Source organism: Xyrauchen texanus, chromosome 45 (genome assembly GCF_025860055.1).
Source record: "Xyrauchen texanus isolate HMW12.3.18 chromosome 45, RBS_HiC_50CHRs, whole genome shotgun sequence".
In the NCBI taxonomy this organism is placed as follows: Eukaryota; Metazoa; Chordata; class Actinopteri; order Cypriniformes; family Catostomidae; genus Xyrauchen; species Xyrauchen texanus.
Genome location: NC_068320.1, coordinates 20,797,541 through 20,816,955, shown reverse-complemented (window position 1 = coordinate 20,816,955; position 19,415 = coordinate 20,797,541). Strand labels below are relative to the sequence as shown.

General features: G+C 37.4%; 1 protein-coding gene across 3 annotated transcripts in view; it reads left to right on the top strand.

Annotated features, from left to right (window-relative positions):
• The window catches only part of LOC127637569 (protein O-mannosyl-transferase TMTC1-like), a 50,164-nt gene that overhangs the window by 14,619 nt on the left and 16,130 nt on the right, over positions 1-19,415 (top strand). For all 3 annotated transcript variants that reach the window (XM_052118685.1, XM_052118688.1, XM_052118686.1), the window contains 6 exons: positions 3,576-3,649; positions 5,324-5,500; positions 13,115-13,196; positions 13,428-13,531; positions 13,882-13,960; positions 14,092-14,202. In XM_052118685.1, the coding sequence (XP_051974645.1) occupies positions 3,576-3,649; positions 5,324-5,500; positions 13,115-13,196; positions 13,428-13,531; positions 13,882-13,960; positions 14,092-14,202 (627 nt within the window). The remainder of the gene's footprint in view (positions 1-3,575; positions 3,650-5,323; positions 5,501-13,114; positions 13,197-13,427; positions 13,532-13,881; positions 13,961-14,091; positions 14,203-19,415) is intronic.

Below are 19,415 nucleotides of genomic sequence, written 5' to 3'. Positions count from 1 at the left end.
TAAATACGTTTTTAAGGGACCCTGGAAAGAGAATAGAGACGGAGATGATTTTATGACCAATGGAAGCTCATTCCAAAGTCTAGGGGCTGCCACTGCAAAAGCTCTATCACGTTTAGTTTTTAGGCAAGATCGAGGAACTGACAGACACAGCTGATCACTAGAGCGGAGAGACCTTGAAGGTTGATTCAAACTTATTAAGGCAGAGATGTACTCAGGTGCAAGACCATGAAGAGCCTTAAACACATACATCAACACTTTGTACTTGATTCTGTATTGGATCGGTAACCAGTGTAGTGAAATCAAAACTGGGGTGATATGGTCTCTTTTCCTGGTTCCAGTTAAAAGCCTAGCAGCTGAATCGAGAGAGAGAGGCCTGACTCACACCCAGATACAAAGCATTACAATAGTCCAATCGAGAGGACACAAAGGCATGCACAACCTTCTCCAAATCATCAAAAGAAAGGATGGGCTTCAACCTTGCCATAGTTCTAAGATGGAAAAAACTATTTTTAACCACAGCATTTATTTGTCGATCAAACCTGAGCTCAGAGTCGAATATAACACCCAGGTTTTTTACATAGGGAAGTTTTTCCCTGGAAGCAGTGACAAATTTCTTTCTAAATTTAAGTCGCATCCCCTTTGACCAAAAACGATAAACTCTGACTTATCCTATATTAATAAATCTATTTCCTTTTCTCTTTACATTTATGCATTTGGCAGATGCTTTTATCTAAAGTGACTTACAGTGCACTTATTACAGGGACAATCCCCCCGGAGCAACCTGGAGTTAAGTGCCTTACTCAAAGACACAATGGTGGTGACTGTGGGGATCAAACCTACAACCTTCTGATTACCAGATTACCAGTTATGTGCTTTAGACCACTACACCAATTCATTCAGACTGTCCTGGTGCTTCACGTATACAGACAACAATGAATACACGTACAACAAAAAATCAAAATACATAAAGTATATTTTAAAAATAATAAAAAAAAATAATAATTTTTTAAATGTATAATAAATAACTACAAATAAATAAGTTAAAATCAAAATAGTCAATTATGTTTGTTACATAAACTAATTGCCTTAGGCACAAAAGTAAATTTGTAACGGTTTGTGAGACTGTCCTTAAACGCCGCCCAAGGGGCAACCACTCAAAATGGGGCTTCAAAAGGGACTAAAGTGCTTGCGTTTGTTAAAGAGTGGCGTGCTGTCATAGCAACCACGTTCCTTTCCGTTTCCGTTCATCCTACGAAGGTTGTCTCATTTAAACGAGACTTGTTTAAAGGAGGACATTCTGTATACTGCAGCCTTCAAAGGACGCGACCTCCGGTGGATGCATCCTTCCAAACGAGACACAGCTGCTGTGTCTGAAGACATTCAGGGACATCTGCACTTGGAAACTTGATTCATAAATAAAGCAAATACTGTCTATTATTATTATTATAAAAAACATTTAGGTGTATGGTTTAAGTTAGAGTTAGTCTAATAATTATATTCAGTTTTATACAAAACAAAATAAGTCTACGGTATGTTCCTATTTGGATTGCAAAAGTAAATGTGTATGTGTAGAAGTGTTGGCAGGGCAGGGATCTGCTGCAGCTGTTCTTATGGAATTCCTGTAGAATTAGGTAATTGGCTGAAATGAGGGATAGCTGTGGGTCTTTTTACAAAGTGGAGTGTTTCAGATTGCAAGCTTGATATACAATTACCTTGTGCTGTGTGTGTGTGCATATTCAATCACTGATTTTATGAGGGTATGGTTGGTTGAGATGTGAGTCATACTTAAATACACACCCCTTTAAAGGGGCCCCGAAGTGGGGGCCTGGGTAGCTAAGTGAGTAAAGACTCTGACTACCACCCCTGGAGCCGTGAGTTCGAATCCAGGAGATGCTGAGTGTTTCCAGCCAGGTCTCCAAAGCAACCAAATTGGCAAAATTTCTAGCGAGGGTAGAGTCACATGGGGTAACCTCCTTGTGGTCGCTATAATGTTGTGGGGCCCATGGTGAGTTGTATGCAGGGCTGGACTGGCAATCTGGCATACGCACTTTGGTGCTGATGAGGAATGGACTGGCCAGCAGGAGAACAGAGCGGATCGGTGGGTCGGCCGCGAAATGTGACGAATGGGCCGCGATAAGAAAAAATTAGCCGCCACGTTATGCAGAACGGAGCACAAAACGCCACCGCGATATGCCAACCAAGATTGTCATGTATAAGTGCAGGTAATTGCCTATTTCTCTGATTGAACAGTGGCAAATGTGTAGAAGGGACAAAATGCATTTAGTCTAAAATGCATTTTAGTGACATGTTTTTTTTCTTCAGTGGAACACAATAGGAGATGTTAGCTATATAGTATATTATTTTCAGTCACCATTCACTTTCATTGTATGGAACAAAGATGCAATGGGAGTGAATGGTGACTGAGGCTAACATATATTCTTTTTGTGCTCCACAGGAGAAAGAAAGTGACATAGGTTTGGAACACTATAAGGGTGAGTAAATGATGACAGAATTTGTATTTTTGGGTGCACTATCCCTTTAAATGTATTCATTAAGGCCATACATTTTTCTAAAGCGATTTAAAAAAGAATTACTGGATCTCTGGATTATTGCATTATGCATATTCAGGTGTTTTTTTTTCCTTTGTGCTTGCGGATTGTAAATACTCTTAATGCATGATTTTAATGAACATTTTTATGTCTTTTATTTTATTTGTCTTTATCACAGCAATTCTGATAGTTTGGTGATATATTTGCTGATAACTCTACTACTTCATCTGTTTTCATCCCATAAACAAAGCCACCAGATTAAAATACCACACAGATGGTAAATTGCATTATGGACCAGAGAGCTTTTTATATGTTTACATTTAATCTCGGAATAGTGCAAAAACACATGCTCACTCCCTGTCCCTTACAAGCAGTGTGTGTGTGTGTATGGCCTCTTGCTCTGGGGTGTGTCTTCTGGAAGTGTGAGTATAAATCTGTGGAATTCTGCCTCGAGGGGGATGGGCTTCAAAACCCCTCCAGATGTGGAATTTGGAAGGATTTTTGGAAGGAGAGGAGAGGAAGACCTTAAGGATGATGTATGATTTTAGGGGGATGGGAAGATGACATGACACTGAGGACGGTACCAGGAAAATGTATCTCTCTCTTTTTCTATCTCATTTCCTTTTTCTCCTTCCCGCTCTTTCACTCACCTCATTTCATTTTGTTAGCCTCATTTGCTGTTTCTTATAAAGACATTTCATTAAATGTCTCTGATTAAACCTTCACTGTTTACACACGTACACATCGTGGATGACCACCCTTTTCTTACTTAAGGGATCGTTCAACTAAAAATGAAAATTCTGTCATCATTTACTCATGTTGTTCCAAACCCTCAAGACTTGTAGTTATTTCCTCATGGAACACAAAAGGAGATGTTAGGCTGTATGTTAGTCTCAGTCAAAATTCACATTCATTTGCATCCATAAAATTTTTTATGGGTTATTGGAGGTTTGTATGATGGCGTTGAACTGTTTCGTCGCATTAATGGCATGATTGCAAATGTGTGAAACTGTGTGTGTGTTACAGGTGTCTGGGATTGTTGGCAGAGCAGATGTGTTAACCAGCATGCTGTTCCTCTTGGCCTTTCTCTCCTATATTAGGTAACAGCAATGTTTGCACAACACATTAATACATCTATTATGAAATGTTATAATACAATATATTACGTATCCTTTCTAATCTGAAATACAGTTCTGGAGCCTGTAATTGTAAAACCTGGTGGGTTGTTTTTGTCTATATGTCTCTAGAGAGTAAATTATCCCTCCAGTTACTTTACATTTGTGGCTTTAGTATGTTTTTGAAAATAATAATAATTCATGCCAAAATAATAAGAATGAATTGTCATGATGCATTTGATTATGATTCTTTACTAAGTGGTTAATACCCTCAGCATATCTTTGAAATTAAATATGAATCCTACAAAAATAATTGAAACAATCAACTACATTTAAAACGTAATGATGCATTTGATTGCGATTCTCTAATAAATGGTTCTCTTCAGCATATGTTATTAAATAATTATGAATCAGACTGAATCATGGCCAAATTTCAGTTTTTGAATACGATTCTTAATTAGTTGTTGTCTTCAGCATATATAATATAGTAATCATAAAGCGTACAAAAATAAATCCCACTGGCCAAATTACAGATTTTATTATGCATTTGATAAAAAAAACATTATTAATAATTGGATGTCTTCATCATGTTTTTCTGTAATAATTATGAATTATATCAAAATAATCTAAACAAATTAGACCGAATCATGGCAAAGTTTCAGATTTCATGATTGCATTTGATTACAATTCTTTACAAAGTGGTTGTCTTCGCTATTTAAAAAAAAAGAATTATTTGTTTTCTCTCCAATTAGGAATGCCCAATTCCCACTACTTAGTAGGTCCTCGTGGTGGTGCGGTTACTCGTCTCAATCCGGGTGGCGGAGGACAAGTCTCAGTTGCCTCCGCTTCTGAGTCCGTCAATCCGTGCATCTTATTACGTGGCACTTTGTGCATGACACCGCGGAGACTCACAGCATGTGGAGGCTCATGCTATTCTCCGCGATCCATGCACAATTTACCACACACCCCATTGAGAGCAAGAACCACTAATCACGACCACTAGGAGGTTGCCCCATGTGACTCTACCCTCCCTAGCAACCTTGCCAATTTGGCTGCTTAGGAGACCTGGCTGGAGTCCCTCAGCATGCCCTGGATTTGAACTCACGACTCCAGGGTTGTAGTCAGCGTCAATACTCGCTGAGCTACCCAGGCCCAGAGTTTCAGATTCATGATGCATTTGATTCCGATTCTCTACTAAATGTTTATCTCTGAGCCTATTTATTTAAATAATTATGAATTGTACCAAAATAATCTGTAAACAAATCAGACCAAATCGTGGAAAAATGTCTAATTTTATGATGCATTTGATTGTTATTCTCTACTAAATGGCTGTTTTCAGCATATTTTATTAAAATAATTACAAATCGTTCTTAAATAATTTCAACAAATCAAATTAAATCAAATCGAACATTTTGTGACGTGCCATGATATTTGGTCATGATTCAGTTTCATACAATTCATAATTATTTTCAAAAATATGCTAAAGACAGCAATTTGGTAAGAATCATAATTGAATCATTGTTAGAGCAAATATTTGAACCTCTACTTGAGTCTTGTATACAGGCATAAAACCTTTCCAAATTATTCCTTAGTCTCAGTGGAAAAGTTTAGTTAGTGGCAGAGCAAGTTTAGTAACTTTCATGTCCTTTTTTCTTTCAGGAGTGTGTCAGTGAGCAGAATTGCTGACGCTTTCCCTTCAACAGTGTCTGTCTCTTCACTGGCTCTCAGTCTGTTTTTGGGCACCTGTGCCATGCTGGTAAAAGAGACTGGCATCACAGTTTTTGGAGTGTGCATTCTCTATGATTTCCTGGTGATCTGCCATAAGCCACTCATTTTGTAAGTTAGTGCACGTTTGTGGGTCTCTTTGTGTGTTTATTGTGCATTTAACCTGCCAGGTTATTATTTAGTGCAAATAATTGCCAGCTGCCATTGCTTTTAGGGACACTGAACGTTATTGTGTTGATATTTTTGCACATCAGCATGCACGACACAATGATACGTCACATATAACCATGTTGTTTGATCACATAAAACAACATAAAATTGCATTTTTTTCTTGAGCAGATCATAATTTTCACATCTAATTTTTCATGAAAATGTTTTATCACCACTTCAAATGCATTATTATATTATCATTACAAAATAATCTAAAATTCCCTCACAAATCTCTCTGCAAATGTGACATGAATCCAGCTTTAAGGATCATCTTTAAACACTGCTTTGATTTAGGTTTAAAAAGGCAAATGTTCATATCTCTGATTGGTTAAGAGAAGTGGCATGTAGTGGGCTGAGAGATTACATCTTCATTGGAATGTTTATAGAGAATCCCACTGTGGGCGGGGCCAGCCAAATAGCCATATGCTTTCAATCTTCAACACAAGACTGAGACGAACCATTAGTGGCCAATACACATTCATCACATGTAATCGAATCACATAGCATGCATACTCATTGAAAGCATTAGGATGGGGTTAAATATTGGCAGTCTCCAGCCAGACATTGACTGGTTATAGACTATATAACTACATGACTATATCTGAAAATTTGCTTGGCTCATCAAAACATGCAAACTTATGCAGACACACAGTCTGACCTTGTCTAGATGCCATTCAAGAAACAGATGTAGTATGTTGCATGAGCACATTGTCGCAGTATATTTGTTTATGCTTCTTAAATCATTTAAAGGATAACTTCCTGTTTGACTGGTACCAAACTAATTGTGCTGAGATTGTCAAACATATCTCCAACTGAGAATACACACAGCAATCTTCCAATTACAGCTCAGCTCTATCGAGTTATGTGGCAGTAATTGGCATTCAAAGAGAGTCAATCAGGCGAGGCAAACAGGAAATTCGCTACCCGACTGCACCCAAACTCTCGTTCATTCTCTGTCTCTGAACCTCATTTGCTTCAATTGCAGTCCCAGCTACTTAAAATCATCTCTGTGTCCAGTGGGTCTTCACTGTGAATAACAAAGGGCTTGCCATAGAGGGAACCCTTAACTGGCCCATGGGTTCTCATTATTGAAAGAGATACAGGACTGCAACTAGAATTATCCTTGAGTGCTCTGTGCAAACATTAGACCCCTTAAACATTCACGCACACACTCCCACACTCCTATCTTTCTCCTGAGGCAATCTACCTGATCAAACTGATCAAAGGAAATAGAGGGAAAAAAGAATAATAGTAATATATAATTATGTGTGCATCCTGAACTATTATAATGAAAAATGGTGTGTCTCTTTCCCATTGCAATAATGCATTATGCTTGTGTTTCCCAACACACCACTATCCCACATAGGCTAACCATCGTCAATATTTTTCCTTTTCAAGAACTTTTCCATGTTATCTGTCCACCTTAGTTGCGTGTTTACTTGTAATGTTTGAAATTCAGCTATGCAAAAAAAAAACAAGTTACATACAGAGCTTGGGTTAGACTTTCTGACAGACAGATTCCGTCATAATCTATTATTACCCGTTATTTTAATTTTCATATTTTAATGATAATAAGACATTTAATAGCTTTTATTTTCGTTCACATTTAAATTTTTAATCATTACAGGATGAGCATATAGCAGATTAAACATTTATTTATTTATGAAGAGAACAGATGAACAACAGAGACATCACACGAAGCAGATTCATGTTTTTTCCCCCAGCAGTGGCAGCGGAGGCCACTAAAACACGACATATGAACAACACAATATTACCAAAAACAATATACGATTAACATTTAAACAAGTTTTCATTTGGTTCTGGAGGCTGATGCCAGCATCAAGCGTTGCATTTCCCTCCACATGACAAGAGTTACAGAAAGCATCACAGAGGGGTGATTTTACGGGGTTGCCACATAAAAAAGCAGGAGGCGTGCACAATAAACATTGAAAACATGTATTTGGAAGAACTTGCAAACTTGCTTTGATGGCAGACAGTAATAACAGCATCTATTCTGATGTGTTAGTCTCAAGGCAAGGCATGTTTATTCATATAGCATATTTCATACATAATGGTAATTCAAAGGGCTTAAAGAGCCCATATTTATGCTTATTTTCAGGTTCATAATTTTATTTTGGGGGTCTACTAGAATATATTTACATTCTTTTTCTCATACTGTACATTGCTGCAGCACCTCCTTTTCACCCTCTGTCTGAAACATTCTGTTTTAGCTCCTGTCTCTTTAAAGCCCCCCTTTCCAAAAAGCCCAGTCTGCTCTGACTGGTCAGCTGGCCCAGTCTGTTGTGATTAGTCAACCGCTTAGAGCGTGTGTCAGAAATGTAACGCCCCTTACCATAACTGAGTTACAGCTTAAAGGAACCCCTTAGGTGGGCATTATGCAAATGTGCTACATAGTGACATAGCTAATTCACGGAAGTAATGGCTGGTCTTAATCAGAAGGATGCTGGTTTGAGCCCCACAGACACCACCATTGTGTCCTTGAGTAAGGCACTTAACTCCAGGTTGCTCCAGGGGATTGTCCCTGTAATAAGGGCTCTGTAAGTCGCTTTGGACAAAAGCGTCTGCCAAATGCATAAAAATGTCTGCCAAATGCATAAATGGTCTGCAAACCAGGCGGTTCAGGAGCGGTGTTGTCTGTGGGAGAGAAACTCCCTTTGGTGTGGACTTTGTGTAACTTTGCAGACCTTTTACATGCACAAACAGCTTTATTACACACTAAAGGAAAGGTAAAATCCCCAAAAGCATAATAGGGCCTCTTTAACATAAAAATGATAAAGAAAATATGATACATAGAAAATCCATTTTAAAACCAATTAAGAACATTAAATGAGAATAAAAAATAAAAAATAAAATGCAATTAATTTTTAAAAAGGGAATAATACAGAAAAATGATACAGTCCAATCTGTGAGCACAGCACAGTACTCAATAAATACACAGCTAAACAGATATGTTTACAGTCTGTACTTGTGTGTGGCTACTGTTGGAGCAAATCTGACCTTTTCTGGAAGCTGGTTCCAACTGCAGGTGGCATAATAGCTGAACGCTGGTATTTCTAATTGACTTGATCGTAATGATCTGAGAGGTCTGGTAGGTTTTTATTCAACAAGCATATCTGTAATGTATTTAGGTCATACAGTGAGCCATTGAGTGGTTTTTAAACTAGAAAAAGTACCTTAAAATCAATTCTAAATGTGACTGGAAGCCAGTGTATAGACCGGAGGACTGGGGTGATATGCTCCATTTTTTTTATGTTCGGGTCAGCTGAATGAACTGCAGCTGTCGTACAGTCTTTTTGGGAAGGCCGGTGAGGAGTCCATTGCAGTAGTCCACCTTGCTGGTGATGAATGCATGAACGAGTTTTTCTATGTCTTGCCTCATGACCTCAGGCACAGCAAATACCTCACAGATTTGCTGTCACACCGATTGCAATTGAACATGAAATAAAACATCCAATGCCAAAAACCCATTAGTACTAATTATTAAGAAATAGTCATTTAATATTGATAATGTCAATAGCATTAACTTGTCTTTATGTAAAATGAATTTGGAAATAAATAGAAAGTTTTTTGGATTGTAATTTGATAAAAAATTATTATTCAAAATAATAATAAAAAACCAATACAACTTTTAAACCAGTCAAAAATAATGTTTTACCTATTATTAAGAAAGCTAATTAAATATGGATCATTTGACGGGGGAAAAAATTCTGTAATTTGAATGGTAAAAGCCTGTAAAAATGCTACAGTAATAAAAAGTTAATTGTTTAACGGTTAGTTACGGTTAATTATTTAAAAGATCTAACAAGACAATTAATGTAATTCTATGGTAGAATGATGTAAAAATAATAATTTTAATGTATAATTAATGGTAAAAATGAATATTATGTTTAACAAGGGAGTACCTGTACTTTTCACAGTAAATTATTGTAAAAATTATGGAAAGACCAATAATCGGGCATTCCCAGAATTTCCTGTATGACCAATCACATTTATTATATTTGATGGGAATAGTTGTTTCTTCTTATTTTTAATATCAGTTATGTACTTTGGGGTGTTCCGTGCTATGTTTTATGTAGTTTAGTTAATGTTTATTGCATTATTTTAATTTCACATGTGTTACCCTGATGGTGTTTAGTGTTTGTGTGTGACACCGAGCACTGTCTCTACATGTTTATTGGTCATTGCTCCTTGAAGGGCCGTTATTGTCATCATGTGCCTTTCTGCAATTACTAAAGTGATTAACAATACCTTATAAAGTGACAATCAGATTTTTACAGTTTATATAATTTAATAATATAAATGGTAATGATCCATAAAATATACAGGCATCAAAATGACACCCCTTAAAGCCTGAATCATGGTCTCCGTATTCTTTGCTGTAAAGGTTTGGCAACCACAGCTGCCAGTAATCTACCATACATTTTACAGATTTTTTTACAGTGTAGTATTATTTTTTGTTGATGTAAAATGTATTATTTACATTTAATTATTATATCAATTTAATTAAACATATTTTATTGTTATTTAAGGTTTTTTTAGGATTTTGATTGAAAAATCCAAATAAAAAAATCTATTATGTGTATTAAATTAAAAACAATGCAAAACAGAAACATTTTCACTAGTGGGTTTCAGACTTTTGAAATGTATTTGTTCATTTAGATTATTAGAGGAATATGTGGCAATCAGGCATCCATGCAACAGGAAGTCCGTGAAACATCAGTGACCTCAGTGACAGTACACAAACAGATTAACGCTGGCTGTTGGTTTCTGACAGGGATAATAATACTAAGCCTTGAAGAACAGCAAGAAATGATTGCGCTCTCTCTCTCTCTCTCTTTCTCTCTCTTTCTCAAGGGAAAGAGTGTTCTGTGAGTCATCACAATGCCTGTAGACGTGTGCGTGCGTGCATGTGTGTGAGATAGTTTGTGTCTTGTGTCCTTGTTGATGTGAGGGAGTGGAGTGTCTGTTATTAAATGCATAAGCTGACATGTGTTTTTGTGCAATATTCATAAGCGTCCTACTCAGAAGTGACTGACAATAACCATCTAATCTGTCCCAATGCTGTTAACATGATCGATTGATTATGATTGAGTATATCTGCTATTATGATTTGACATGCCTTATTGCTCTTATTCAATTCATGCATTTGTAATGACAAAACAGATGTTAACGTTTCATGCGTAGACGCTGGTCTAATTTACTGTTGTACTTAGCGAAACGTGTGATATCTGTGTCATTTCATCAGTAATCTGAGGCCATTTATTTGTTGCCGAAGTATCGAGTACCAGTACCAAGGTACCAGAGCGGGTATCATACTGAAGCCAAAATGTTGGTATTGGAGCAACCCTATTTCAGACTAAAACAATAAAATGTCATGTAAACGCTTTAGTTGGACCTATTCTTGCGTAGTTAGACTAATGCGACTGTAGCTTGGCTACATCTAGTATGTAAACACATTAATTTGACCATAATCTGCCTCAACATTTGTGTGTGCTCCGATAGACAGAGGTGATGCACATCATGTATTTAAAATGTCCTCAGCTGACAGCCGTCCTTAAAATATTCGATTACGCATGTGTTCATGCTACTTTGGGCAGATGATGATTGTAGCTTGACTATGCAAAAACCCGTTGTAGCTCGATTATAACTGCATGTAAACGGAATGACTGTTCAGTATTGACAACTTCCGTAGTCTTGTGTCCTCTTTTTTTTATTAGTGAGAAAAAGCCAAATACGGTGTAAAAATGGAGAGACAGACATAGCATTAAAGGGCAAGGAGAGATGGGTGGAAGCTAGTGTTTTTTTTTTTTTTTTTAATACAGTGTTGCCTTTCAGCATGATTATAGATCCCTGGAGTACAGTGCGCTCTGAAAAGCAATGATGTGCACACACACACACACACACACACACACACAATCATTAGGCAGAGTATTCTCCAGGTCTATTACTGAATCAATCAGCAGAAGTGCAATGTATTGCCAGAGCTCCACTCCTCCCCCTCCTCTCTCTCTCGTCTCTTTTTCTTTTCTTTCATTTATCGCACCTCACATCTCTAGTCACAGCTGTCATGGTGTCATGTCACGCTGAATTAAAATTCACAGTATATGCTGCCACATTCAAAGAGGGATGTAACCATGCTGCTTTAGAGTTGTCTTAAATGGCTTTTAAAGAGTGTGTGTGGGTGTGTGCGTGCGTGTGCGTATGTGTGTGGGTTTGTGTGGTTTACGAGGAAATTTTTTAACGAACTGGTAATTACAAGGGTATCGTGCTATAATTGTGGTTTATGAGTAAATTTGTAGTGTTCCAATAATTCTAATCACTTAAGAACATACAAAATTATGTTTGTTTTTTGAAAATGTAAAAATGCCGAAAAGTTTTTGTGAGGGTTAGAGGATAGAATCTATAGTTCATACAGTATAAAAATGATTATTTCTATGGCGAGTCCTCATAAGGATAGACGCACCATCGTGTGTGTGTGTGTGTGTGTGTGTGTGTGTGTGTGTGTGTGTGAGCGTGTATTTATCACTTTGTGGGGACCAAATGTCCCCATAAGGATAGTAAAACCCGAAATTTTTGACCTTGTGGGGACATTTTGTCGGTCCCCATGAGGAAAACAGCTTATAAATCATACTAAATTATGTTTTTTGAAAATGTAAAAATGCAGAAAGTTTTCTGTGAGGGTTAGGTTTAGGGGTAGGGTTAGGTTTAGGGGATAGAATATAAAGTTTGTACAGTATAAAAACCATTATGTCTATGGAAAGTCCCCATAAAACATGGAAACACTACGTGTGTGTGTGTGTGTGTGTGTGTGTGTGTGTGTGTGTGTGTGTGTGTGTGTGTGTGTGTGTGTGTGTGTGTGTGTGTGTGTGTGTGTGTGGTGAAGGGGAGCGGTAGAGTAGCGATTAGCACGCTCATGGCCAACACCAGTGACGATTATGTGAACCGGTCCCGGGCCTCCCCTAGGTCAGCCTAAAATGAGTACCTGGTGCGGTGTTTAAACATCGCCACTGGGGAGACAAAGGCGGTCGGGCGTGGTGCTGGCCACCCACCCCCTTATACCGTTCCGGCCTTCATAGGTGCTCGCTAACAGCACTTGCCCCTACAGTCTGTTAAGGATAAATGGGGGATCTTTGTGTGTGTGTGTGTGTGTGTGTGTGTGTGTTGGTTTCGTTACCATTATGATAGCCAAATAAAAGTCCTCATATTAATGTTGAATGCTGACTTGAATGAAAATGATTGTGTCTTCTCACTAATACAGCTTCTATGGTCTGTGTGCGTGTAGGTTTTCACTCATTTTCTTGGCACTCTGCTTTCTAATTATCCTAAGATTGAGAGTTTGTTAATTAAAATAAGCAGTAAACAGATTAAAAATACCCATATAACTAATTCGCTGATGGTTTGATTAAGTCTGTAATGAATGAAAATGAGTTCTTCAGGTGATTGAGTTACAGAGTTGTTAAGAGATCGTCACATCTGCTTATGCTTTCGTTTTAGGCACTTGTCACGCTCCAGGTTGAAAGAGCTCATCAGAATATCTTTCCCATTCATCAAACGTGCCTGTGTGGTCGCCTTACATGTAAGTTGCTACGTTTTAACCACTTAACGTCACAATAATAGCTACAGTTTTGTAGCGATTTAAGCATGCAAGTCACTTTCCCATGGAGAAAAAAAACATGATCTCACTCTCTGGTTCCTATGCCCTCCTACCTGAGATTGAACCTGCAACCTTTGTGTTTGCAACCTAGTCTAGGTCCTTTGTCGCATATGTTCTAAATTCAGATGTTAATTAAATGTCCTGTCTGTATAGGTCACAGTCATCATGTCTTTTCGCTTATGGTTGATGGGTGGATCCATGCCACTGTTTTCAGAGCAAGACAATCCGGCTTCCTTCTCTCCGTATCTGCTCACCAGGTCAGTTTGAATGTTCTCATAAATACAGCTTATACAGAGAAATATTTGACTTTATGGACTAGAACAACATTTAAAATCAGTGAGGTGTTTGATATGCTTTTGAACCTCTCTCTCTCTCATATATATATATATATACAAAATCAGGAAAACCTTGACAGGAGACCCATGGTTTTACAAGTATTACTGAAGTATTTCTATTTGTGCTAGTGTGTGTGTTTTTCATGAATACTTTTACTATGCCCTAATATTCTACAGCGTGAGATTAGGGTTATTCCTATTTTCTGTGTAAGTGTTCCAGATTTACTCTGCCATGTTGACTGGCATCTGTTTTCTATAAACTTTCTTTTAAGGTTTCTCACATACTGCTATCTGCTCTCCTTTAATGCCTGGCTGCTTCTGGCTCCCATAGTGCTTTGCTATGACTGGCAGGTAAATTGCATCAAAATGCCCACAAAACACACAAAAACACACAATTATACACACCAATTTCTGCAAAAGAGTGAAGGTTTGATGAGAGGGTAATACAATCACAAATACTGAGTGTGAGTTGTGATTGACAGGTGGGAAGCATTCCGTTAGTGGAATCTCTATGGGACGAACGGAATATTGCTTCCCTGATGTTGGCTCTGGTCATGCTTGTATTGAGCCTGCGATGCATTACACTACTACAGGTAAGTGAACATACACATTTACACATGAGTTAAATTTGAATTTTTGAAGTAGAGGAACCCTAAAATCTGACAATAGGACAATAGGACTTTTTAGGTTCACCAAAAATTGAAAATTCTCTCATCATTTACTCACTCTCATGCCATCCCCAATGTGTATGACATTATTTCTTCTGCTGAACACAAACAAAGCTATTTTAGTCCTTTCAGTGCAAGTGAATGGTGGCCAGAACTTTTAGTCCTTTTTACCATAAATTCTCCTTCCTTCCCAGTAGGTGGCGATATGCACAATGATTGTGAATTGCCATAAACAAAAGAAGAAGAGTGTGGAAGTGGAAGTGGAGAGTTGAACACTTAAATAAAACAGAAATTAGATTGGAGATGGTTTGGATTAACAAACATATGGCCAATATTTGTTTCGTTTTTTTTAAACTGAAGATTTCAGAATGCAAGTCCAGATCATTAAGGACAAATTTAACACATGACTATTAACACATGTCAAGACAACCGCTGGCACAATATCTCTACAGACTCATTCAGTTATAACATGATTTATGAAAAAAAAAAAACACACAAGCATATTCTCACATTCTAAAAAACATAAAAGCATGCACACGTTCTGTCTCACACATACTGTTTCACACCCCATCACTTCAGGGCACATTTCTTCACTACACATCACCGTAGCAACCCGTGAAAAATAGAAGTGATTGTGTAAATGAGTGTGCAGATGCTCACCTACAGCATATGCTAAATGCATCCTCAGCTAATGCACACATTCCTTATGCAGTTTACACATGAACTGAGACATTTCTTTATCAGGAGATAATTTCTGCTAGACTCATCTCAATCATGCAGGTTTTGTGAAATACATAAACCATTTTCATACAGCATCCAAATACATATCTGCATCACTTTATTTATTGAAAGTGTATATGATTTTAAACCTTTTTTAAAGTTTACAAATTGTGCAAAATCTTTTTAATGAGGGAAAAATGAGTGCTTGTATTGATTGAAATGTACTGTATTTAAAGGTGCACTCAGTCATTTTTTCCTCGTTAAAAAAAGTTCAACTTCTAAATTGTAATTTTGCAATATATATAAATAGGAAATAATGATCACACATTAAAATGAAGACTCCAGTCATATCAGTAACCTTATAAAAGCTGCTTCATTCTACATAGAGAGTGTCCGCACATGACCAGCCGAATACTACTCAATTAATCTCAGTAACCGTCCTGTTATTTGACACTTTCTCTCATTGATTAAAGTAATCATGGCTGACTGTGAATACTACATTTCTACAATGACATCTGAAACTGAAAACTATTGATTTTAAATGATGCTGCATCCAAGCCACTAGGTGTCAGTGTAAGTCCAAAATGACACAAAGACAAAAGTTACTGAGTGCACCTTTAAGAAAGTTGCAAAGTATTTTAGTCCTCTGCTCTTGTGAGGTCATGAGAGGTCTAGCCACTGATAAAACTTTCACATGCTGTTTTAAAAAACATTTGAGAAACTGCAGGGGAATGTCAGTTCATATTTCTCAAATTAAAGTCCTTGCGTTTTTTTTCTCTCGTTTCTATAATGCTGATCCAACTTTCCAGTGAGAAAGCAAGAGTGAGGGAAAATGAAAGAGAGAATATTTCAGTCCATGATGAGCAGATCTCATATCCCTGACTGAATAATTAATAAAGTGTGTTTGATATAGGCTCACAGACCAATGTCAGTAAACTGCCTTCTGCTTTTACTGATTGAGTTTAGGTGTGTGCAAATATTTTCAAGCAGAAAAGCAGGTTTTTCCTCGTTCTGTTTATAGAGACAACAATCTCAGATTTCATATTCTATCCACGTGAACTGATCCAACTGATCATAGAGCTAACAGAATGGACTCTTTTTATTGAGTTCTACAGTGGCTCCACAAATTTTGGACACTTGTACCACTCATGAAAATGTATAAAGGTCATTGCACCATAACAGAATATCACACCAAGTGGTACTGCAAACAAATGCACTTTGCATTAATGCACTAAGCCATTTTTATAATAGCTTTTAACCAACTGGTCCTAAGGTGATTTTAAAGTATGAAGTTCACACAGGTGTCCTTGCAGAGAAACCACAGGTGTAGTTCAACACATTAACAATGGACAAAATAAATTTTTGTTGACATTTTGAACAATATCTATTATAATTTAAAACCCAACAAACAAAAAGTGCTAAAAGTTTTGTGCTTTGAAATAAATTCCACTTTGATATTTTGTTAGCTAGGGTTCTGCTTTGCAAAAAAATTATTTATTTTTTGAAAGAAATTAATGTAGGCTACCATGTAGACGTACTCAAATGCTCTCAATGCAAAGCACCCTCTCATGTACACTGAAGCAAAGCTGCATAAATGGTTCATTGAGAAATCATGGTCAGACATCACAACCATGAGCATGTGAACATATCACAATTACTTATCAAAGCCAATTCAGTATTGAGCAACTTGGCCCACTATGATGAATGACTTTGTGAACTATGCCAATACATGGAGGTCATTTAGATATATATATATTCCATTGTGTTTTCAGCTTTTATTTGCTTTGCTAATTCAGTTGTGCTGTGCACTTCTTGGCCACCATACGCATCCCTTGGCAACCATCCACCGATCAGCCATATAGAGCTCTGTACCAGTGATTCACCCTAATGACTTTCCAATCTGTATCCCCAGGAATGTTTACCAAGGTAATTATCTCACACAAAGGCACAGGCTGGTCCAAAAGCGAGTCAGTAATGCTGATTGGTGGCTGAATGTTATCAACAAGTTTTTTTTTTTGTGTCCATTTTTGCTTGTTTCTCGACACTGTTGTGAGTCACGATGTCTCATTTGGTTCTGACTAAATCCAATGGTAATTAATGTTTCAGAAGGACTGCAAGGCACAAATCAATATTAAAACATTCATTGTGTGTGTGTGCGTGTGTGTGTGCGTGCGTGCGTGTGTATTGGGCTTTCCATATCAGAATGAAACTCCAGACAATAGTTTCCGTTTTTTTTTTTTTTTTTATCAGGCTATTCAAAGTAAACCGAGCTACAGTTTAATATCTAATTTTCAATCTCAGATTTCATGTTTAATTTATATCTCTGTATTGACATTTCATACCTCAGCTGTCATTTTTAATTAACTCATACATCGATAAAATCACAACACTAGCTAATTTTTCAAGGCTCTCAAATAACACTAGTGGAGATATGGAAGCATTGTAGCCGTGTAGTGGAGGTCAGTTTGGTGTTGTGAAAATATTGGCTAGGCAGTAAACAGTCAATTGTGTCCTTGAGTGCATGTCAGTATGTGTGGTGTATGATTTGTGTTTTTTGTTAGTGGTGCTTACGAAGGCAAGCATCACTTTTACTATTACTCATACTTATCGTTTGAGATTTAAACAAACCCTTAACCTAAGTATTCAAACTTATCACATAGTAAATTTGTTGGTGGTAAGTTAGAAGTTCTTCAGTTGAAATTGTTCTGTGATTACCGAAATTCGAAGTCCTGCCCCAAGTGGCCGAAGCTGGAAGTATTATTGAACGTAAATGTCCACAGAGTGACGCCAAAAGTGAGTTGCATTTTTAGTTGTAAATGACGTAATACAGTCAACATGAATGCATATTTTTTTAATCCTACTCCCTAACCCCAACACTTAACCTAAATGTCAACGGAGAAAAAATAAAATTTTAGTGCAAAAATGCAACCTCTGAATCACGCATACTACTGTTTATGTAAACATGACTACCTACTGGTTCCCACGAGACCAGAACCTGTGTCTTAAAGGTTGCACCAGTTGTGCCAGTGGGAAAGGTGATCATGTCTGAATTGGCTAGATGCATATGACAGCTATGTTTGATTTCCAGAGTACAGTATTGACACTTTCCACTTTTGCTGGCCACCGGTCCAGAGACTGCTAAACATGGCATGATATATGAGGTGCTTAAAGAAAAGGGATTTTAAATGTATTGCAGCATCACAATGAGGATAAGGCTGACCTCATAAACAGTGTGTTTATTTAAGGCTGTTGAGACCACAACCACGCCGTACACTCTGTAACTACAAGGTAAATAATAGAAATCCTCTGCTGGACATCAACCAACACTTTATAAAGTGGCAATTTCTGTTAGCGCCTTGCTTCTGAATACACATATGCAAATATATTCACTATTTGGTAACATTTTACAAAAAGGTTTAACTCGTAAACATTGGTTAATGCATTCTTTAAATGAACTAACAATGAATGTGACAATACCGTCAGCTCATCACTGCTGGAAAAAGCATGCATCTGTGTAAAGAGGATGTTACACAGGTTACCTCCTGTCACTGAAAGACCACTCTCGTCTCTTTCTTTACATGTAAACACACTCATGCTGGTTTTAGACATACATTTAAGGAGGGAGCCAACCTTGTTTATAGGGAACAAGGGCCAGGTTACTAAAATGTCCTTTCTTAAAGGTGCTGTATGTGATTTTAGCCATAGAATTTCCACAAGCTAAGCCGTTGGAATAGCCACGCCCCCTCTTTTCAAAACCTGCACTCCAAAGATACTAAATGAGCTTTACCGAGGCCGACATCAAGCAGGCGGTTGTCAAACACAACAGTGAAATAGCGCCCTCAACTGACAACTGTTATGAACATCATGGCATAAAAATGGCATTAAGCCTCAATAATTCGCTGCAACTAAAATACTGTGAGAATGCGCAAAATGATTGACAGGTGTCAGAGATCATGGACTCAAAAGTGTCAGAGACTGTGGACACATTTTGTTTGCTGTTTACAGAGTCTAGAGCTGTCACAGAGACTGGTGAGATATCTCAGGACACTTATTTAATTAATGTCTTTCAGGGAATGGGAAAACTTGCGTACATTACCTTTAAGACCTAACAAGTTGAACAGGACATATACAGTAGATTCAAACCAGTGTTGAGTAAATTACGAGTCACTTCTCTAGAAATGGTAATTGTATTACTATACTGATTACTTCATGGAAAAGTAATCAAATAACTAATTACGTAACTTAAGTTACTTTCTAAACCACTTTTCCCAATGCAAACACTTTTTTTCACTTATTCCAAAATAATGTCAATACTTGCTCCTTGTTTATTGTTCCATTAAAGTCACACACTTAGCACCTCATGTTTCTCTTTTATGATAACTGGTTATAGGTAGCACGCTCTTCAGCTGTCACAGAAA